Source organism: Dipodomys spectabilis, unplaced genomic scaffold (assembly GCF_019054845.1).
Source record: "Dipodomys spectabilis isolate Male_0828 unplaced genomic scaffold, ASM1905484v1 ptg000018l, whole genome shotgun sequence".
NCBI lineage: Eukaryota > Metazoa > Chordata > Mammalia > Rodentia > Heteromyidae > Dipodomys > Dipodomys spectabilis.
The window spans coordinates 3,512,934-3,536,085 of NW_024870695.1; the positions used below are offsets into that span (position 1 = coordinate 3,512,934).

Consider the following 23,152-nt stretch of genomic DNA (forward strand, 5'->3'; position numbering starts at 1 on the left):
CCCAGAGTTCAGGCCCCACGACCGGACTCCCCTCCCCCGCCCTAACAACAATAACAAAAAACGCAAGAGACTAGGAGAATCGACACAAGAGTGGGCAATCCCCTGTGGCAGCCACAAAAATAGCAAAAGGGGTGCTATCCCTTGAAGTGGTTCATTAAATAAAGATGGTTTCACCAACTTGGGGTTGAACTCCCAAGACTTAAGATTCCACATGGCAATTTCAAAGAATTACTTGGTGTAAAACATGCTTCCTTTTGGAGGCATCTGGACTGAGTCATAGCTTGAGAAGTAGTTAATACTGGATGCTCTGCCTTCCTTAGCCCTTCTGCTTTGCAAGACTGGAACTTTTTAGAAGACACATTCATATACCCTGATGGTGCAGAGACCTATGCAATGGGACTCACCTCTTCAAGAGTTTCCATTTGAAGTAGTCCTCTAGTGACAGACTAATAATTTAACACTTCTCACAATGGAGATGACATCAGTGTATCATTACTTCTTTAGTCCTATTCCTTTGAGGGTCCTGATAGTCTGAGGCATTTCAATTTAACCTCCAGTTTCTCATTTCCCTCTCCTAGATTAAGAACACTAGGTCGAGCTGGCAGTGTGCACTAATGACATTCAGAAGCTCCACTGATGAGGTTAGCATGCAGTCCTGTGGCCTCCGATAGCACCTGGGGTGGGCAAGGCACTCTGGTCTGAGCTGCTGTCTCCTACTTTGTTTCCCCAAGAACCTTGCTCTTTGGAATTAGGAATCTTTCATAATTTACAGCAGTTTCAGGTATATTGCCTCGGAATTTGGAAACAGACTGATAAATATCATTCCCCTCTCCTAATTTTAATTTTTTTGTTTCAGGTCAGTTGCTGTACTTAAAGTACAGCAGATAACTACATTTAAAATCTATAGTAAATCAGATTTCAACCTTTATCCTGGAAACAAGTCCCATTTCAAATCCTAGGATATGAATGCTGTCCCAAGGGCCAGGATTGCAGTTGAGCCAGGTGGTTTAGAGGTAGAGAACATCTGATCCCTAGATAGATAGCCTGTATATACATTGACTGTCTGCCTACCAGTGCTTGGTGTGTGCTCTGCACCTGCCCCAACTGGACGCTAGTTTCTGGGCCTTCTTCCACATGGCTGGCAGCACCACTTAAGCTGCTGGGGTATGTATCAGCAGGCACAAGGCCTTTGGAAGAACTGAGCTCCACAGCAGCCAGCCTGGTGAGCCAGCCTTTCCCAGGCTCTACTTTCTGCCTCCCTAGAACGCTCACAAGAAAGTGCCTTGCCTTGTGTTTGAAGCAAACTAGCCAGTTCTCTGGCTTTGCCCCAATACTGTGATTTAAAGTAATAGAATTGAATCTGAGAGACAACAGGCTGCATAAAGGAAAAAAAAAATCAAATACCTACTTCTGGCTGGAAGGTGACCAAGATGGGCATACTAAGTTTTCCTGAGCCCCTCCCCTGAAGGTTTAGTTAGGTTGGGGAAGGCAGGAGTGAGCAGGTATAGTAGGGATGAGAAATGACCACCCTGAGCATGTTAACCTAATTTGGGGTTCAGCTTTTTAGAAGGATCTGCTCAGCTCCAAAGAAGTCACACATAGGGGTATTGAGTTGTGCTGCTGTCTAACTGGGCAGGAGCCAGGTTCCTGGGTTTAGGACTGCTTCTGTAGCACTGTAGCATCCACACTGGATAAAGATGTAGGACTGGTGTGTCTCTACACAGTAGAAGTACCATTAGGTGAGCCCAGGGCCAGGCTACCCAACACTGGAGAGGTGGGCTGCAGGTTGGACTAAGATAAACACTACCTTTAAGGTGTGCAGTAAGAAGTGTAGGCTACGCGGAACTGGTATTGGTTATTTTCTAAAAAGCTATTTTATTACTGCATGTTTCCACTGTCTTCGTGAATATGTGGCCCAACCCTGGGCACTGCAGTTAGTGCTGGAGCTGGAGTCTGACTTGTGACCATGCCTCACAGATGCTACTGCACAAGCATTTAACCAGAGTAAATGCCAAACAAATCATATGAGGAGTGTACTTTTTAAGAAATTAATTTATTTCAGTTCAGATATTTTTGAAATATAAAAATTAGTTGTATTTTTTAAAGCTGTAATTCTTGTAGACATTCTGTGGTTAAATATTTGATTGTGCTAATTAAAAACAGTCACCTATGGTTTGCACTTCAGCTATGTGAAAAATAAAAGATTCTTTGGAAGGTGACATTTTGGACTGCTGCCAAATATTTTTTAGGGGGTGGGGAGTTGAAGAGGAAAGCCCCTGTTTCCATCTAACTCCTATATCAGGAAGGAACTAGACATATCCTTAGGGGAAGATTGGAGAAAATTACTGCATTTTGTGTGAACCCAGGGCCTCACATATGCGAGGCATGTTTTCTACTCGGTGTAACACCTCCAGCCATTCTCCTTTGGGTTGCTGATGGGAAGCCTTCCTACTGTACTGGCTACTGCCTACACATTTATGCAAATATAGATTTCAAGTGCATAGAACAAGATTCAGAATTTTCATGTGCAATTGTAATGGTCATAATTCAGTCCTCTGGCATCCCATCAGACAACAAATTAGGAGAATGGGTAGCATGTCAAGGGACAGCCAGTTAATTTAGACCAAGGAAAGGGAAATGCCAGAATCATTCTAGTATCTTCACCCTGTGTTGCTATCTATAAGACTAAGGCCAAATGGCTACCCAGTATTTTTTCCAGAATAATTAAAATTATATACAGCTGTTGGAAATGTGAGGTTCACATTTAAATCCCTTAATAACCCATCCCAGAATTGCTATGAGGCTTATATAAGTTTTGATGTGTAAAAACGTAAGAGCAGTCTGAAAGAAATGCCCTCAAAGGGCACAAAGAGGCTTAGTAGGTCCCCTGTGGGGCAGCCATGGTATCACAGAGTCCCTGGCGGGCTCCTTCAGACTTCTGACATTCCAGGCAGTGGGAAGGCAGAAGCGAATCTCTCTACTTCCATTCGGAGATCCTGCAGTGCGCTTTGGAACTTCTCATCCTCTTCCAGTTTCTCCTTGAACTCCTTCAATGTGGCCTTTATGTTCATGTCCTTCTGAATCTCCAGAGTCAGCTCTATCCCTGTGCACAAGACACAGCAAGTCTCTTGTGGGGCTGCCTCTCAATGGACACTGCCACAATGTTCCCCTCAGTAGGAGTGACTTTATGGATGTCAATGTACCCCTCAGAAGTGACTCGGTGTGGAGTGTCCCTAGGCAGCACACATGCATAAACTTCCCAGGCAAAATGTCTTGCTAGAAGCTGGGCACTGGTAGCTCACACCTGTAATCCTAGCTACTCAGGCTGAGATCTGAGGATCATAGTTCAAAGCCAGCCCAGGCAGGAAAGCCTATGAGACTCTCATCTCCAATAAACCACTCAGAAAATGAGAAGTGGTACTGTGGCTCAAGTGGTAGAGTGCTAGCCTTGAGCTGAAGAGCTGAGGGACAGCTCCCAGGCCCAGAGTTCAAGTCCCATGACTGACCAAAAAAAAAAGGCTTGCTAGAAAAGTCTTGCAGAAAGCCCCCCTCAGTGGCAGGGATCATAGCCACTCAGGCACACTAGATAATCTTAGGCATGACAGTAACCTGCCAGACTTCCAAATACAGATCCTTACCTCTGTGGATAAAGTGTGCTACCTTTTGGAAGTCTTTTTCCAAAAGTCCTCGAGAAGTCAGTGCTGGGGTCCCCAGTCGCAGTCCACTGGGCCGCAGGGCGCTTTTGTCACCTTTAAGACAAACAGGGCTGATAAGCTGTACCCAATATACCACTGTGGCTACTTTGCATTTAAAAAGGGACACTTGGGTAAAACACTTGACATGAGGATCCTGGCAAGCATACAGCTGACTTAAAAACTAGAGGTGCATTAGTGTGAGCAACTGTGCTGACAGTAGGCAAAGTAGTCTGTAGTGTGGCTCTTGCTCCTACAGAGGAGAACAACATCTGCCCAGGTCTAAGCTGGATTGCCAACATGATAACAACACCAAGAGATGCTGTCTGCTTTCAAGAGACCTTGACTATCGTTCACAGCTGTGCTCCTTAAGCCTTTCCTTTTCTGCTCCCTGCAGGCTGTGGGCCAGGTCTGCAGGAATGGACAGGGAGAGAGCCCAAGATCAGTGCCCTCACTAGATGTTCCCACCAGCCAAATAGCTTCATCAGCTACAAGTCTGGCCATACAAGAACAAGGCAGGAGGGAAAACCATGAAGGAGTCTTACCTGGGCAAGTATTCTTGTTGCAGGCAATAGAACAGGCTTCTAGCACCTTCTCAGCCCTTCCACCATCTGTACCCTTGGAACGGAGATCCACAAGGATCAAATGGTTGTCAGAACCACCTGAAGATGGAGTTGACAAGGTAGAATGCAGAAGGCTAACTACACCAGGTAAAGGAACCTTCTTCCAGAGGAATGTGAGCAGGGGATGGAGAAGGCAAGGCCAAAGTCAGGAAAATGAGGGGCTGGGAAGGTGGCTCAGTGGTAGAGTGCATGCCTTGCATGCCAGAGGCTCTGGGTTCGATTCCTCAGCACCACATAAGCAAAAAGAAAAAAGCCGGAAGTGGCGTTGTGGCGCTGTGGTAGAGCGCTAGCCTTGAGCTGAAGAGCTGAGGGACAGCGCCCAGGCCCAGAGTTCAGGCCCTATGACCGGACCCAAAAAACCAAAAAAAAAAAACAAAGAAAGTCAGGAAAATGAGCACCCACTGTGTGGGCCAGAACATTAACCACCTGTGAAAACAAAGCTCCTGGCCTAGGAACTAGAGAGGAAGAGCCATTGTAAAAAGAGGCAAATGACCAAACAGAAGAACTTGAGGTTGCTAGGTAAAACATCTAGCAGCTGCTGTATTCCAGACTGCCCATGGCACAACATACCAGGGCTGCCAGGCCAAAGTATGTCTGGGTTAGTTTCCTCTCAACTTCTCTACAAGTGCTTCAGGAACTTCTTGAGTCTCTGGCATTGACACCATTGACGACATCATCATCATCATCATCATCATCATCATCATCATCGTGCTGGTCTTAGGGCTTGAACTCAGGCACTGTCCCTGAACTTCTGTGCTCAAGGCTGCCGCTCTACCACTTGAGCCCCAGCTCCACTTCAGCTTTTTTGGTGGTTAATTGAAGATAAGAATATCAAGGACTCTCCTTCCTGGCCTAGCTTCAAACAACTACCCTCAGATGTCAGACTTTGAATAGCTAGGATTATAGGTATGAGCAATCATTGCAACACACCCATGGCTTTGTGAATGCTAGGCAAGTGGTCTACAACTGAGCCATACCTTAGCTCCTCTAATGCTAATATAATAGGCTCCCTTCAAAGCAGCACCAGGGCAGGGGTTTCATTTACTGCACTGATGAAGGGCCACATTTATAGGATATATTTTTGTTCCAGCCAGTGCTAGCCTGCCACTCACTTGATGCCAAACTCTGTAATGGTGACAGTGCAGACTGAGCATCCCTTATCCAAAATGCTAGGGTCAAAATCCTAGACCTTAGTATTTTTCATATTTTGGAGTATTTGTTAAGCTTTACTAGTTGAGCATCCTTGACTTAAATCCAGATCTTTTAAGGCATCATTGTCAGTGCTAGAAAGCTTCAGGTTTGGGATTAGGGATATGTAACCTGTATAATCAAAGTGGTACAGATGTTATGATTTGGATCTTGGTGACATTGAGAGATGGTGGAACTGTAAGAGGTAGGGTTTGACAGGAGGTGTTTTAGGTTTGTGGTGGCATGATTCCAGCCTTCCTGGTTGAGTGGTTGTGAACTACCACAAACTCCCATCCCTATCCTCATCTATCAGCTTTCCATCATTACAACAAATACCTTAGTTGATTAGCTTATACAAAGAAAAGGTTTAGGTCTCACAGTTTTACAGGTTCTAGTCCATGATCAATTAGCCCTATTGCTTTTGGGTCTGCCTTAGGCTTAGCCAGTTCCAGTATGATTTCTTTTAAAGGCTCTAGCAAGCCAGTACCTGGGAAAATTCAGCCAATCTGGACCTTCTTTCCAGCAGTAAGTGCCTGTTGAGCCCTGATCTCAGGGGAAGGACACATCTGCAGGACAGTGTAAGGCTTCTCCATAGAGGGTGCTGGCAGAATTGAAATAATAGCTGAAGTGGTAAGAGTGCCAGCTGTGAGTGAAAAAGCCAAGTGAGAGCTCAAAGACCGCATGTGCGGTCGCGTGTACACACATACACACAAGCAAGGACTGGCCCTGCCACCTATCAAATGTTTGACAGCTGCAGGTGACCTCTGCCTGACCTCTGTTGGGTGAACTTCAGGTGCCCTGGGATAAAGCTGTTCTGATTGCCAGTGGCAGCTGGTATGGCAAGAGAAAGGAAGAGACCACAAAGCAGGTCCTCTGAGGCTTGCTGACTTTGTCCTGAGGAGGTCCAAGTCATCAGAGTAGTGGTGACAGTGCCCAGAGCCCCTAGCCACATCCACAGACCACATCCTGACCAGAGGAACTGAGGGGTAAATTCCAGCGTACCACCCACAAAGCAAGTAGGGCTGCCTACCACCATGTGTTTGTACCTGTGACTATTTTGTAGCCCAGCTCTGTGAGGGTCTCAGACAGAGCCCTGCAGTTGGCTACGACCTGCAGCTGATAGACTTTGAATTCCACACTCATGGCTTGCTTCAGGGCCACAGCAACCCCTAAACAGAGAGACAACAAGTCAGCAAGGCAGGACAGGATGGGCTGAGAGAAGGGAAAACAAAAGTAGCCCTGTATCATCCAAAGCTGATGCATTGTCATCCAACAGGCTGAAGATTCCATTTTCCCCACCAATGACAGTCTTGTCCTTTCTTCTCTGTGCTGGGGATGGAACCCCAGGTCTTGTGTATGATAAACACACCCTCTTCCCTCTAAGCCATGTTCTCAGCCCTGCTGCCTTAACCCTGATTTCCTGGTTAAATCTGTAGACCTTACTGAGCAAGGCTCTGAGGAGACTGCTTTGGGAAGCTGTTCTCCAGGCATAGAAGCTCAGTACCAAAACAGTTACCAAAGGAAAAACAAGACACACACTTTTGCTAGTGCACTACCACTTTGAGCCACCAGTGCCACTTCTGGTTTTCTGGTGGTTAATTGGAGATAAGAGTCTCATGGACGGGGCTGGGAAGGTGGCTCAGTGGTAGAGCGCTTGCCTTGCATGCCTGAGGCCCTGGGTTCGATTCCTCAGCACCACATAAGCAAAAAGAAAAAAGCCGGAAGTGGCTCAAGTGGTAGAGCGCTAGCCTTGAGCTGAAGAGCTGAGGGACAGCGCCCAGGCCCAGAGTTCAGGCCCCATGACCGGACCCAAAAAAAAAAAAAAAGAGTCTCATGGACTTTCCTGCCTGGGCTGGCTTTGAACTATGATCCTCAAATCTCACTATCCTAGTAGCTAGGATTACAGGTGAGAGCCACCAGCATCCAGCTTCTCACCCTTTGTTAAGCTATCTGCTATGTAAGATTTCTCCTCAAAGAGGGCAAGCTCTATATTCTTCACAAAACCCAGACTGACACCTGGGGTTTGCTTGATGGTGGCCACCTGAGTGGAGCAGACATTTCCCTCCTGCCCCACATTATGCCATTTTCAACCACCTGTCTTTTCTTCCACGTAGTATCTCCTGGACAGAGTGTCCCCTATCCCAGTGCGGAGGACCTGGCACATACATGCTTTGGAGGATAGATTAAGGTGGAAATTAGGAACCACAGGATGACTTCTGCATTGTACAAGTTATGAACATGCATAGTTGAGTAACTTGAATAGCATCTGATGGCTTTTGGGTTGGTTTGGTGACATTACCAGCAATAGCATGGTTATGGGGACCCCCTTGCAGGCCTGGGAATACTGCAGAGTTAATGAGTGATTCCAGTTCATACATAATCTCTTTGCCAGTCTTGGGATCAACACTGCGCACACCTGGGGAAGAAAGACATTATAAGAACATGACCCCACAGGCTGACTCATTTCCTCCCTCTTTGGTATCAAACCCAAACTGGCTGTGAGCATTAGGCACAAACTCAGCTCTTACTAATCCTGGTAGTGAGAACTGGTATGTAATACCAGAGCAGAGTAGCTCTTGCTTCCTGATGACAATGCCCTCACTCTTTGGGAATAAGGACATATGGATGGATGGTTCTGGCTGGAGTGCTGATTTCAGCACACACCTGCCCCAATGATAGTGTCTTTTCTTCACAGCACATCACTGTAATGAAGCCTTAAAAGTTGAAATGGGGCTGGGAATGTGGCTTAGTGGTAAAGTGCTTGCCTAGCATGCATGAAGCCCTAGGTTCAAATCCTCAGTACCACATAAGCAGAAAACACTGGAAGTGGTGCTGTGGCTCAAGTGATAGAGTGCTAGCCTTGAGCAAAAGCAGCTCAGGGACAGAGCCTAAGCCCTGAGTTCAAGACCAGTACTGGCAAAAAAAAAAAAAAAAAGTTAAAAAAAAAAAAGTTGAAAGAACAGGAATGCTCCCCTGCTGAGATGATAGCAGGGCATATGCCTCAATCAAGTGTCCAGGATGACAACTTGCCAGATAATGCTCAGCGGGTTCCATTCTGAGATGTTTGAATAGTAATGCTAACTCCTATTTGGTAGGAGCGATACCAATATTTATGTAGGGCCTCTTGTGGGCCAATAGCTGCCCTAAGCACTTTAAAAAAATTCATTGAACTTCTCTAACAGTAGCCCAGAGAGACAGGTGCTATTATAGACTCCACTCTGGAGGTGAGGCAGGAGACCCAGAGAAACTGCACAGGTAGCCCAGGATCTGTTCTAGCTAGCTCATTAGCACACAGCAGGGAAAAAAGCCAAGTGTCTCCTGGCAGATGGGAAGGCTTCCTGGCATAGGTCCTCAGAAGAGTACACAAACCATAGGGCACTGGGAAGCCCTGGTACCTGGATAGGTGTGTCCTGAAAGGGCAAGGTGGGACAGTGCCGATAGGGTTGATTTCTTTCTCTGATCATTTAAGGCTAGAATGTCAGATGTCACCACAAACTAAATGATGAGATGACTGCTAATAAGGGTGTCCACAAGTCTAGGAATCCCAGATAAGGGGAAGGAATCCCTAGAGAAAGTAGGCTGTAAAATACCAGAAAGAAAAATTTCTCATACTGACTAAATTTACAGTAAGATTTATGCATCAGTGTTTTATTGTTTGACTACTGTCTTTCTCTTTGAGAAACATGCTAGATTACAGCAAGTATACCAAAAGACTGCTACACTCTAGAGGACTAGTTGAGTGTACTTTCTAATCCTTATTCTGTTTTGGAGACAAAATCTTGCAGACTTTTCTCATCCTCCTGAGTAGCTAGGCTTATGAGCCACTGGTGCCTGGCTTTTTTTTTTTTGGTAGTACTAAGGTTTGAACCTAGGACTCTGGGCATTTTAGGCAGGTGCTCTACTATTGAGTCATACTTCCAGTCCCTCTTCCTGTTTTCCTAGCACCTGGACACACAGTATGGAGCTATGATCCAGAGCTTCCTTCTAGATCCTCTGTAAACCCTCTGTAAACTCTTTTTTAAGACACTCTTTTCAAGCACTGGATCCTTTTTTTTTTTGTCGGTCATGGGGCCTGAACTCTGGGCCTGGGCGCTGTCCCTCAGCTCTTCCACTCAAGGCTAGCGCCACTTCCAGCTTTTTCTGCTTATCTGGTGCTGAGGAATCAACTGCACTCTGAACTCCTCAGGGGCACTGTCAGCCCTGAAACCATCTGTCCCAATCCCAAATTCACCTTTCCTGTAGAAAATCATGCCGGCACGGCAGCCTCTCAGGGTCTTGTGTGTTGTGGTGGTCACCACATGGCAGTGTTCAAAAGGCGAGGGCACCACACCAGCTGCCACTAGACCACTGATATGTGCCATGTCTGCCATGAGATAGGCCCCACACTCGTCAGCGATCTTCCGCAAACGTTCATAGTCCAAATTACGGGAGTAACAGCTTGTTCCTGAGATGAGAGAGGTTATATGGCAGAGTCAGAGCTATGCCTGTTTTTCAGTTTTTTTTTGTTTTGTCTGTTGTGGGGCCTGAAGTCTGCATCTAGGCACTTTCCCTCATCTCCTCAGTTCAAGGCGAGTGCTCTACCACTTGAGCCACAGAACACTTCCAGGTTTCTGGTGGTTAACTGGAGAGTCTTACAGACTTTCCTGGCTGGGCTGGCTTTGAACCATGATCCTCAGATCTCAGCCTCCTGAGTATCTAGGATTACAGGCATGAGCTACTGCCTACCCCCCCACTATGCCTGTGTTTTGAAAGGAGAAAATAATTTGGCCCAGGCTCAGCAATCCAAGGAGGAAACCAGCAATGAACTAGGTGTGTAGGTCTCTCTTGTTTGTGCGTATATATGCCAATACTGGGGCTTGAACTTGGTGCCTCCAGCTTTGCCTTGGCTTTTGTGCTCATAGTTGGTTCTCTACCACTTGAGCCACAGCTTCACTTCCACCTTTCTGGAGATTTTTTTTTTTTTTGGGTCCGGTCATGGGGCCTGAACTCTGGGCCTGGGCGCTCTCCCTCAGCTCTTCAGCTCAAAGCTAGTGCTCTACCACTTGAGCCACAGCACCACTTCCGGCTTTTTTCTTTTTTGCTTATGTGGTGCTGAGGAATCGAACCCAGGGCCTCATGCATGCAAGGCAAGCGCTCTACCACTGAGCCACCTTCCCAGTCCTGGAGGGTAATTGTTAAGAGTCTCACAGACTTTTCTGCCCCAAATGGCTTTCAATGGAGATCCTCAGATCTCAGCCTCCTAAGTAGTTAGGATTACAGATGTGAGCCACTGGCACCCAATGGGGCAAGACCATCTTTACATCCTGTGTAGGAGGCTGTGGTGCTATCCTGCTCCTTACCTGCAATGATCAACTTTGGGTGGAAGAGGCGGGCATTCTCCTCCAGCTGGTCATAGTTGATGTAGCCAGAGTCTGGGTACACCTATGGAGTCAGGGAGAGACAGACACAGGGTCAGCTGCTTCCTGTGGCCACTTCATGCCTCCTGCCCTCCCACTTGAACCAGCTCTACCTGCCACAACAACAGGAAGGATGACCTAAGCCCAGGACCTGAGGATGAGGAAAGACTGGTATATTTGGCCTACATAAAGGTATAGACGGCCAAGCATCACTCATAGACCCTAGGGGGAAAAGGGAGCCCTGCTCCTGGGCACTACTCTTGATGAGGAAGAACAAAAAGCCCAGGTAGAATGAATAAGATTCAACAGCCAACCCCATGTGGTTACAAACATACTCAAAAGAGTTACCTTCAGGAACAAGACCAAAATGCCTGCTAACACCACTCCTATTCCAAGTTCCATGAAGCAAGAAAAATAAAAAGCATGAAGGCTGGGAAAAGAAAGGAAAAAAATGGACACTACCCATAGACAGCACTATTGTGCACCTAGAAAATCCAAAAGACTCCATAGAGACAGACGGTGAGAGTGAAGTCAATGAGTATAGCACCCAAAACCAAAACTCAGGCTCAGGTTGTAGCTCAGTGGTAGAGTGCATGCTAAACATGCACAGGCCCTGGATTCCATCCCCAGATACTTCCATTCACCTCTCCATACCCAATGTCAACTATATATCTATATATAATAAATAAAAATAGAGAACAAAAATGTAGTAACATCAAATATGTCAGAACCCACAGATATCTAATACAAGATATATAAGACCTCTACATAGACTATTGTTGAGAAATTTGAAAGTGTTATAGTAACTGGAGCAGTACATGTTGGTGGAAGCACAGATAACCAGACACAGCAGCAGAGTTGAAAGATCCATGTGTGAGCTAGGTCACTTGCTAGTGCCAGGGGTGAGGTAACATGGCAGTGCCATGAGGAAGAGAATGACCTTTTTAAGCCATTTAAATAAATGGCTCTAGGGCAACTGGATACCCATGGTAATATGTTGTCTGGGGGCTCCCTCATCTCAACAGAATCCCACTCTGGGCACACAGCCTAAGGACTTAGAATTCAAAGAGACACCGGCACCAATGTTCACTGCAGCATTGTAAACAACGACCAAGACACAAAGCAACCTAGTGCCCACTATCAGTTAAAAGAGAGAAAACTCTCATTTGTATACACAGTGGAAGACCGAGCTACCTTTCAAAGAGTGATTCTGCCATTTGTTAAAACGATAAATGAAACCATAGGACATTATTCTATGTAAAATAAGCCAGTATAAGACAATAAAAACCACACATTCTCACTTATATGCAGAACTGAGAAGAACTGAGCTCACAGAAGTAACACAAATGATGGCTTCTAAAGGTTAGTAGGGGAAGAGGGAAAAATGAGGAAGACTGGTCAAAAAGTATAAAAAGTTGGGCTGGAAATGTGGCTTAGTATAGAGTGCTTGTCTAGCATGTATGAAACCTTGGGTTCTATTCCTTAGTACCACATAAGCAGAAAAAGCTGGAAGTAGCCCTGTAGCTCTCAAATGATAAAGTGTTAACCTTGAGCAAAAGAAGCTCAGGGAGCTGGGTGCTGGTGGCTCACGCCTATAATCCTAGCTACTCAGGAGGCTGAGATCTGAGGATCTCGGTTCAAAGCCAGCCCAGGCAGAGAAGTCCATGAGACTCTTATCTCCAATAAAGCACTAGAAAACCAGAAATGGCGCTGTGGCTCAAGAGCGCTCGCCTTGAGCTGAAGAGCGAAGGGACAGTGCCCAAGCCCAGAGTTCAAGCCCCACAACCGACCAAAAAAAAAAAAAAAAAAAAGAAGCAGCAGCTCAGGGACAGTGCCCAGGCCCTGAATTCAAGCCCCAGGACTGGTAAAAAAATAAAAAATAAAAATAAAAAGGTAGAAGAAAAAGGGCTGGGTCTGGTGGCATACACTTGTAATCTCGGCTACTCTTAAAGTGGAGGCAGGAGAATCTTGAGTTTAAGGCCAGCCTGGGCAAAGTCTGAGAGACCTTATCTCAAAAACAAAATGAAATAAGCAAAAAAAAAAAAAAAAAAAAAGGGAGGGGGGGATGGGGCATGGTTTAGCGATAGAACATAGTTCAAATCCCTAGTACTGAAGTTTGGGGGGGGTGGGGGGCCGGAGTTTCCAACACAGAGAAGTAAATGGTAAGTATTTAAGAAGATGAATATGCTAATGGATTCAATTATTCCATAGTATATAAATGCATCATGGCTACAGGGATGGGGTAATTGAGAGTCACAATGAAAAAAAGCTGTTTGTGGTTTGGTTTCAACAGTGTGGTTCTCTCTCAGACACATGAGCTTGGTCAAAGACACTCTACCATGATGAAACATCAAGAGCTCACTCCAGTAAAAACATGGACACAGTGGGGTGCTATGGCACACTTGTAATCCCACTGGCTCGGAAGGCTGTGGCAGAAGAATCACTTGAGCCAGCCATTGGAATACACTGGCAACAGAGCAAGACCTCCTCTCACAAAAAAGGTTTAAACAACAAAAAAAGGATATAATTGCTGGGCACTGGTGGCTTACATGCCTGTAATCCTAGCTAATCAGGAGGCTAAAATCTGAGAATTACAGTTCAAAGCCAGCCTGGGCAGTAAAGTCAGTAAGACTCTTATTTCCAATTAACCCCAGAAAACTGGAAGGGGTGATATGACTCAAAGTGGTAGAATGCTAGCCTTGAGTGAAAAAGTTCAGGGACAGCACCCAGGTCCTGAGTTCAAGCCCCATCACCGACCCCCCCCCCCCAAAAAAAAAAAAAAAAACATAATTCTAATTTCATTTGTTTATTTTTGCCAATCGTGGGTCTTGAACTCTGGGCCTGGGCTCCTTTTGCTTAAGGCTAGCACTCTAGCACTTGAGCCACAATGTCACTTCCGGCTTTTTCTGTGAATTGGAGAGAAGAATCTCATAGACTTTCCTGTCCAGGCTCCTGGCTTTGAACTGTGATCCTTAGATCTAAGCCTCCTGAGTATCTAGGATTATAGGCATGCACCAGCGGCCCCCCAACTCTAAAAAAAATTTTTTAATGCCATAATTACCAAAAATATCTGTTGCTGCGCTCTCCCCGTCTTCTCTCTCTCTCTACACACACACACACACACACACACACACACACACACACACACACACACACACACACACACACACACACACACACACACAATATCTTCTGAGAGTTTAAACGTTTTTATTTATTTATTTATTTTTTTGTCAGTCATGGGGCCTGACTGAACTCTGGGCCTAGGCACTATCCCTCAGCTCTTCAGCTCAAAGCTAGCACTCTACCACTTGAGCCACAGCGCCACTTCCAGCTTTTTCTGCTTATGTGGTGCTGAGGAATAGAACCCAGGGCCTCATGCATACAAGGCAAGCACTTTAACACTGAGCCACCTTCCCAGCCCTTTATTCATTTGTTGATCTTAGAACTAAGACAAAACTGCTTCTGGAAGCATTCAAAGGTATTTAACAAATTGTGGTGGGGCTAGCCCATAGCACACAGGAAACCTCTAGTGAGAAGGTAGGAACAGCCGACTGAACCTTAGTAGCAGATGTTATCACATAAGAGATTGCAAAGAGGGGCTGGGAAGGTGGCTCAGTGGTAGAATGCTTGCCTCTCACATGCATGAGGCCCTGGGTTCGATTCCTCAGCACCACATAAGCAGAAAAAGCCAGAAGTGGCACTGTGGCTCAAGTGGTAGAGCACTAGCCTTGAGCTGAAGAGCTGAGGGACAGCGCTCAGGCCCAGAGCTCAAGTCCCATGACCAGCAAAAAAAAAAAAAAAAAAGAGAAATTGCAAAGACTGAGAAGAATACCTGCCCAGCACAAAACAGCCAGCTAGAGGACTGTGGAAAGGCGAAGAGGTTGACGGCAGAGGCAGGTAGTCTGGGGAGTACCCCTGGTCCTCTTTGGATGGGAAGAGGTAGGCCTCAGTAGCTGCCAAACAGACCTGTCTTCTCTCTGCTCACTGAACCAAGTACAATATTCACAGCATACCCGGATCATGCAAGCTGAGCTTCCTGGGCCTATACCAGCCAGGTTCCAAGACCTGTCTCTCTATACCCTGCAGGCCACATCCAGGCACCCATTATACCCAGCGGGCTGCAGCTGCAGTTGAGGAAAACATTGAGAACTGGAGCACAGGACGTCATTTCCTAATGTCCAGAATGAACTGTTCAGGACTGGAGAAAAGCATGTAGCTGCTCAAAATGTCATCAAGAGGCTCCAGAAAACAAGTTGGTTAATTACTCTCTGCCACAATTCTTTCAACAGTAAAACTGTGGAAACAAGCTTTTGTGGTCTAAGTCCAGAGATACAGAATTCTGTAACTGTTTCAAGATTGGCCTTGGCCAATGAGATCTGTGATCTGTGACTAAAAACACCTAGGTCCTCCATGAAAACTGACCAAAAGTCATTCAAACAAAACCAAACCCACATGTAACTGCTAGAACTGAGTTAAGCCCAGAGCAGGCAACAGGATGCCATGAAGATCACAGTCTGCCAACATGAACATTGACTCTATTTTCTTAAAAGATCATCATCTATGATATTTAGCCACATATAAAGACTCAATGCCACTTTTTCTCATGGCAGCAAACAAACCAGTAACGGCACATTAGACAATAAGAAACATGAAAAGATGGTTCCTGGATACAAGAACCAACCACTGGACAATAAAGAACATTCACATTACTTATTTTCTATCCATCAAATTTGGTCTTTATGGATAAGTCACGATGCCCTTTATGAGCCTTTGCATCTTATGTGTATATTCTGACTCAATTGTTTACACAGAAAAGAGCCCCACAAAAAGGATTTGCACAGGACCCCCACTCTTTAGATGCAGCCCTGGGCATAGGCTCTGATGGTCCTGGTTCCACTACTGGGCATTATGGCTAGCACTGGCTGTGGCTGGCAAAGGACAGGTATGTGCAGTGGAGCCAGTGATGGATCCTTGGCAGGGACGTTACTTGAGGAGGGTAGAGCTGTGCCAGCAGCTATTAGGGGTCTAGCTGTAGCTGACCTAGTTGCTAGGAGCTGTTACTCCAATTGTTGCCCATAGTTCTGGGATGGTCACCATACTAATCAATATGATTCTTTTCTCAATTGTGGCCATCCCCACCACCTCCCTTAGCCTCAGACTAGACCTTCACCTTCCCATCCCAGCTGTCTGCAGCAGGCCCTGAGAGCCTGAGTGCCCAAGGAAGGACAGGGGTAAATGAAGCAAGGGCTACAATGCCACATAAACAAAACTGATCCCAACAGGTACACTAGACATCGGATGTTTTCTGACAAAAAGGAAAGCTCTGAAGATAATAGTCTTACCTTATATGGCATGGATTCAAAGAAGATGGATGTTGCTGAGACTTTCTTCTTGTCAGTCATGAACCCATGGGTCAAATGGCCCCCATCAGGCAGGTCCAGGCCCATGATACGCCCATGGGGCTCTACCAGGGCAGTGTATACTGCGAAGTTTGCAGGGGAACCTGAAACAGGGAGGTCAGGAGTTGTGATGATTTCTACCATGAGACATTAATTGGTATCCAGGAGACTGGCTATTAGGCAGTCTTACTGAGGACTGGTAAAACACACCTGGCCATTACCACAACTTTCCTAAGCATCAAGAGGGACTCTGCACCAATCCCCTAGAGTAAGTGGAAGACAAGTCCAAGGGCAGAGCACTGTCTATAAGGGTTAGGAGCTCAAGAGCAACAGAGGGGGACAGAGAGCCCTTTATTTTTCACTTTTAAAGTCTTTCTTTGGACTATCTCAAGGAACATCAGCCCAGGCAACTTGACATGAAGGGCTGTCAGGCCCATATGGGCATAGCAATCACCTGAGTATGGCTGGACATTGACCCCCCAGCACTTAGGGTCCAGATGGTAGGCCTGCAGCGCTCGCTTCTGACATAGTATCTCCAGTTCATCAACGAACTCATTCCCGCCATAATACCTATGGAGAAAAGCAGGGGCCCACATCCACTGAGCCTCCAACCTCTTGCCTAGAAGAGGTCCAAGCTCAGGTGTGGGCAGAGCATGAACAAAGGAAGTGAGTCTCAGCTCCTTATCTTGCCCTAAAGTTGCTGAGAGGATCCAATGAAATAGATGTTGTGAAAACACCTAGCTAATCTTCTAAGACACAAGGCAAAGGGTATTTATTCACAGTAGACAAAGCCCTGAATGTCACCCTTAGACTTCTATAGAGCTTCAGGGGTATCTCTAGACAGAATGGCAGTTGATTCTTCAAGGTGACCTTTCTTTTTCTGTTTCCATGAGAACATAACTGCAGAAATTTACAATGCCAATGTCAAAGTCAGTATTTTCAGCTGGATACCAGTAGCTCATGCCTATAATCCTAGCTACTTGGGAGGCTAAGAATAGGAGGATCATAGGCTGGGCTTAGAAAAGTTTACAAGCCCTATAGTTAGGTACAACCTGGCATCTTAAATATGTGAAGAAAGACTGAGATGGGAAGATCACAGTTCTAGGCCAGTCCAGGCAAAAAAGTCCCAAGCCTCCCATGTCAACAAAGGGAACCTAAATATGGTGACATATGTCTGTCTTCCTAAAAACTACTGGAAGCTTAAAATAGGCAGAGTGCAGTACAGGTGCCAACCTGGGCAGGACTCTCATTTAAAAAAAAAAAATGGAAAGGGCTGGGAATGTGGCTTAGTTGTAGAGTACATGTATCAAGCCCTGGGTTCTAGTCCTCAGTACCACATAAGCAGAAAAAGCCAGAATTGGCACTGTGGCTCAAGTGTTAGAGTGCTAGCCTTGAGCAAAAGAATCTTAAGGACAGTGCCCAGGCCCTGAGTTCAAGCCACAGGACTAGCAAAAATAAATAAAAACATACATAAATACATAAATTGAGAAATAGAACCAGGTGGCTGAGATCTAAGAATAACAGTTCAAAGCCAACCCAGGCAGGCAAGTCTGTGAGATTCTTGTCTCCACCAAAAAGCTGGAAGTGGAGCTGTGGTTCAAGTAGTAGAACACTCGCCTTTAGCATGAAAACTCAGAGATAGCACCCAGGCCCTGAATTTAAGTCCAAGAATTAGCACCAAAAAATAATAATTATCAAGAAATAGGGCTAGAGATATGGCTCAGCAGTAGAGCAACTACTTAGTAAGGTGAAGGTCCTGAATTCAAACAAGAGTACTCCCCTCACCCCCGGAAAAAAAAGTTCAAGTTTTGAACAATTTTGAATTTTAGATCCTTAACAGTAAGTCATTACAAATATTCCAAAATCTGAAATACTTCTGGTCCCAAGCATTTCAGAGAAGGATGCTGAACCTGTTCTATAGGTTCCCTTTCACTCTGCACAGATGAGACAACTCTCATAGTATCAGCCATTTCTATGGCATCCCTCATAGGACACTGACCTTTTTTTTTTTTTTTTGTCGATCCTGGGGCTTGAATCTGGGCCTGGGCGCTATCCCTCAGCTCTTCAGCTCAAGGCTATCTCTCTACCACTTGAGCTACAGCGCCACTTCCAGTTTTCTGGTGGTTTATTGGAGATAAGAGTTTCACAGACTTTCCTGCCCGGGCTGGCTTTGAACTGCAATCCTCAGATCTCAGCCTCTTGAGTAGCTAGGATTACAGGCGTGAGACACTGGCGTCTGGTGACACTGACCTTTTCTAGACCGATGCTGAATTACACTCCTTACAGAGTGGCCTGCTATGTCAGAGAGCCCCAAAAGTGACTGTTTTTGTTGTTGTTTGTTTACTTTTTGTTGGTGTGGAGCCTGAACTCTGGGCCTGGACGCTGTCCCTCAGCTCTTCAGCTCAAGGACAGCGGTCTACCACTTGAGCCACAGCACCCCTTCCAGCTTTTTCTGCTTATGTGTTGCTGAGGAATCAAACCCCAGGGCCTCATACATGCAAGGCAAGCGCTCTATTACTGAGCCACCTTCCCAGCCCCCCTAAAAGGGACTATTAATGTGACCCTGAGTATGCTCACTCCAAGACCATCATTGGCATCAGGTTGGGAGTTGTAAGGGTTATGTGGAGAGCAGGAGTAGAAAAGAAATTCCACATGGGAAGCCTGTGGTTTTCTGCAACTTACACATTATTTGAATTCAACACTGATATAATATTTCACTATGCCAGAAATCACTCACCTCTGCCCAGGATACCCCTCAGAGTATTTGTTATTTAGGCAAGAGCCCAGGGCCTCCAATACTGCTCGGCTGGCGAAATTCTCTGAGGCAATCAACTCCAATCCAATCCTCTGCCGGTTACTCTCCTTCTTAATGATGTTGTAAACCTTACGTGAAGAAAACAAAAGCTAGACATTGGGACATTCCTGCTCAAAACTTTGCTCTGATCAAAGCTATAATCTAAAGAGAAAAGATGCTACCACAGATCCACATTGTGCTCTAAAAGTCCACCCAAACAACCACAATCAAGAAGACTACTTTAACATGTAAGGTACAGAATGTGTCTCCCTCAAAGGCTTTAACATTTGAGAAAGAATCTGAACTCAGAAAGATGATTTAAGAGAAAATTATCTTAACTCACTTTTGTTTTCTGGTGGTACTAGGGTTTGAACTCAGCACTTCATGCAAGCGAGGCTGGTGCTTTACTGCTGACCCATGTTTGCAGACTTCTTTTTCTGTGCCAGTTCTGGGGCTTGAACTCAGGGCATGGACACTGTCCCTGAACTTTTATAGCAATCTACCACTTGAGCCACAGCTCCACTTCCAGCGTTTGGGTAGCTAGCAAGAGATAAAAGTGTCTTGGACTTTCCTGCCTGGGCTGACTTCAACCCAATATCCTCAGATCTCAGCCTCCTGAGTTCTTAGGATTATAAATGTGAGCTACCTGGTGCCTGGCATGTGCTGGCTATTTTTGAGATAACATCATGTTTCTGGCCCAGGTACAAGTCTAGCCTGTGATCCTATTTTTTGTATTCCACCATAGCTGGAATGACAGCCATATAGTAATATGCCTAGCTATAGGTTGAAGAACCGTCTGTCAGATTTTTCTGCCTAGTCTGGCCTCAAACCACAATCTTTCTGATCTTAATCCCAAGTAGCTAGGATTATGCAAGTATGAACAACATGTACCTGGTTATAGCTCACATACTTTTAAATTTCACACATATTTTGTTTTTGGTGTCTTTTCTTTTTTTTTCTTTTTTCAGAACTGGGGATTGAACCCAGAACAAGGCACTTGCTAGGCAAATGCTTTTGCTACTGAGCTACATCCCAGCTCACATATCTTATTTGTATCCCATGTTCTTTCTTCCATGGACCTTATTTCTTAAAGAAAAAAAAATGTTTCAATAGATTCATACAGGGGAAAAATAGATCAGTGGTTGCCCAGAGCCGTGGTGTGGGGGAAGATTAGTGTAAATGCTAATAGGTTCTTGGGATACAAATGTTCTAAATTAGACTGTTAATAAAAACATCCCCCTACTTAAGGTATTTCAACTGGCCAGGCATTGGTTGCTCACACCTATAATCCTACAACTCAGGAGGCTGGCATCTGAGGATCACTGAAGCCAGTCGGGACAGGAAAGTCCATGAGACTCTTTATTTGGCCTGTCCTGGGCCTTGAACTCTGGACCTGAGTGCTGTCCCTGAACTCCTCTTGCATAAGGCTAGTACTCTACCACTTGAGCTACAGGACCACTTCCAGTTTTTCTGTGATTAATTGGAGATAAATCTCACCTACTTTCCTGCCTGGAATGGCTTCAAACTGTGATCCTTAGATCTCAGCCTCCTGACTAGCTAGGATTACAGGTGTGAGTTACTAGTACAAGGCTCATGTGACTCTCATCTCCAAGTAACTACCAAAAAACCGGAAGTGGAGCTTGGGTAAGTAGAAGAGCACTAGCCTTGAGTATAAAAGCTCAGAGACAGTGCCTAAGCCCTGAGTTCAAGCCCCGGAACCAGCACTTAAAAAAAAAAAAAAAAAAGAGATCTGGGAATGTGGCTTAGGTAAAGTGTTGCCTAACATGTATGAAGCCATGGGCTTGATTCCTCAGCACCATATAAACAGAAAAAGCCAGAAATGGCACTGTGGCTCAAATGGTAGAATGCTAGCCTTGAGCAAAAGAAGCTCAGGGACAGTGCCCAGGCCCTGAATTCAAGTCCCAGGACTGCCCCCTCCAAAAAACAGATATTTTAACTTTACAATGGTGGGAAAGCAATATGAATTCTGTAGAAATTATACATTTTAAATTTGGATCTCTTTTTAGGATAGAGAAGTAGTCCTGATTTTTCTTTTGATGCTGGACTGAAGCAGTAAGCAATAGCTCCCACTGAACACATGATTATGAGGAGCAACAACTGTTCCAAGCAGGCCTTGAACCCAGATCCTCCAATCTTTGCCTCCTGAATACTGGGATTACAGATATGTGTCAATTTTTTTTTTTTTTTTTTTTTGGTGGTGGTATGATTTTGCTAGGCAAGTTCTCTACCACTTGAGTCATTCCCCCAGCCTGTCAGTCCATTTGATTTAGAATATTTTCCACTTATGTATTTATCAAGATACAACCACATCCTAAACTGAAGGGCTTCTGTATGACAATAATTAATAAAGATGCTTGCAGGCATCTAAGCAGATACCCACCTGTACTGTGTAAGAGTCAAACTCAATGGCCTATCCTCTTGCTTTCCTCCATAGCACCTCTGTACAGTGCTGAGATCTACAGGAACTCACACTGATATAGCTATATTTACCCTCAAAGGACTTTCAACCAGTTTTTAAGCACTGCCTCTCAATCTGGTACTTTTTTTTGGTGGCGGTACTAGGTAGCAAACCTAGGGTCTCATACATGCTGGACTCTACCACATTCCCAGCCCTATGATCTGACACTCTTACGATAATAAAACTGTCCACAATAGTTAGTTTAGGATTTGAACTCATGATTTACAGGCTGGGGGTGCAGCTTAGTAGTAGAGCGCCTGTCTACTATGGGGGAGGCTTTAGGCTCCATCCTTAGCAACATACACACATAACCAAACACTGAAATAAAGGGGTCTTGATGTCAAATTGTGTGAAAACCACACAAATCTCACCTCAATGTCGCTGTCCTTGAGTGGCTGCACCAGCATCTTATCATGGGAGGCCCATAGGGCAACATCCTTGTGGGCCCCGTTGACTGAAGCCTTCTCCATCACACTGGTTCAAAGTTGCCTAAAACATGAGAAAAGCATAGGTAGAATCCTACATTAAATTTAGACAATGCTCACAGCAATCTGGAAGTTCTCCTCAGTGACTAAAGTGCTGACAGACTTTATTAGCCTTTTCCTCAGAATGCTTGATAAATATGAGACTAACCTATTGCAAAACCACTGTAAGCAACATTCTGCTCCTCCTCTCTGACCCACCCCACCCTAAAGCCTCCTCCAATCAGGTCTTCCTACACAGTGAGCCCATCTCGGATCCCTGGCCACTAACTTCTCTGGCACAGCCATCCCCTACCTCACCTCCAGTCCTCCAAATATACAAAGTTCTCTAAAGGTGAGAACAGTTCCTTTAAAAAAAAAAAATGTTCCATAGTACACAGCACAAATGATCAAACTGAAAAACAAATGATGTAAAAGCAGATAGACTGGAAGGAATCTAGTTAGGCTTCCATAGAATAAGAAAAAATTATTATTATTTTTTTTTTTTTGGTCGGTCATGGGGCTTGAACTCTGGGCTTGGGCGCTATCCCTCAGCTCTTCAGCTCAAGGCAAACACACTACCACTTGAGCTACAGCACCACTTCTGGTTTTCTAGTGGTTTATTGGAGATAAGAGTCTCACAGACTTTCCCACCAGGGCTGGCTTTGAACTGTGATCCTTAGATCTCAGCCTCCTGAGTAGCTAGGATTACAGGCGTGAGCCACCAGCACCCAGCTCAGAAAAATTCTTAATTTGCCAACTTTTCAGATTTTTGAGTGGTTACACAAATACATAACAGGCAGACAACTGGAATACTTCTTTCAAGATGCTCACTAGAGCATTTTATAATTTAAGTGCAGCAGACAGCAACTCTTCATTCAACCTAGACACATCTGTCAGACCCCAGCAACATGTACAAGGGAGTTTTGCTGTAAGAAATGCTCTAAAACTGGGGCATGGCTCAAGTGGTTAGCATTTGTGAGGTTCTGGGTTCCAGACACAGTACTGCCAAAAAAAAAAAGCATCTACAAGGTACTGAATACCCCTGTCTTACTGTATTCCTGGAACATTTTAATGTGCTCATTTTGGTCTCATTCCTAGTAATGAACTCAGAGAA

The 23,152-nt window shown here is 45.2% G+C and overlaps 1 protein-coding gene across 2 annotated transcripts in view; it reads right to left on the reverse strand.

Moving 5' to 3' along the window:
- Positions 1 to 2,034: 2,034 nt before the first annotated feature.
- Positions 2,035 to 23,152, reverse strand: part of Shmt1 (serine hydroxymethyltransferase 1) — a 29,774-nt gene continuing 8,656 nt past the window's right edge. For both annotated transcript variants that reach the window (XM_042673713.1, XM_042673714.1), the window contains exons 2-12: positions 21,946 to 22,063; positions 19,039 to 19,184; positions 16,756 to 16,871; positions 16,245 to 16,405; positions 10,843 to 10,924; positions 9,735 to 9,947; positions 7,803 to 7,919; positions 6,550 to 6,672; positions 4,238 to 4,354; positions 3,639 to 3,749; positions 2,035 to 3,103 (exon numbers count right to left, since the gene is read on the reverse strand). In XM_042673713.1, coding sequence (XP_042529647.1) covers positions 2,931 to 3,103; positions 3,639 to 3,749; positions 4,238 to 4,354; positions 6,550 to 6,672; positions 7,803 to 7,919; positions 9,735 to 9,947; positions 10,843 to 10,924; positions 16,245 to 16,405; positions 16,756 to 16,871; positions 19,039 to 19,184; positions 21,946 to 22,044 — 1,458 coding nt within the window. In that variant the 5' untranslated portion in view covers positions 22,045 to 22,063 and the 3' untranslated portion in view covers positions 2,035 to 2,930. The remainder of the gene's footprint in view (positions 3,104 to 3,638; positions 3,750 to 4,237; positions 4,355 to 6,549; positions 6,673 to 7,802; positions 7,920 to 9,734; positions 9,948 to 10,842; positions 10,925 to 16,244; positions 16,406 to 16,755; positions 16,872 to 19,038; positions 19,185 to 21,945; positions 22,064 to 23,152) is intronic.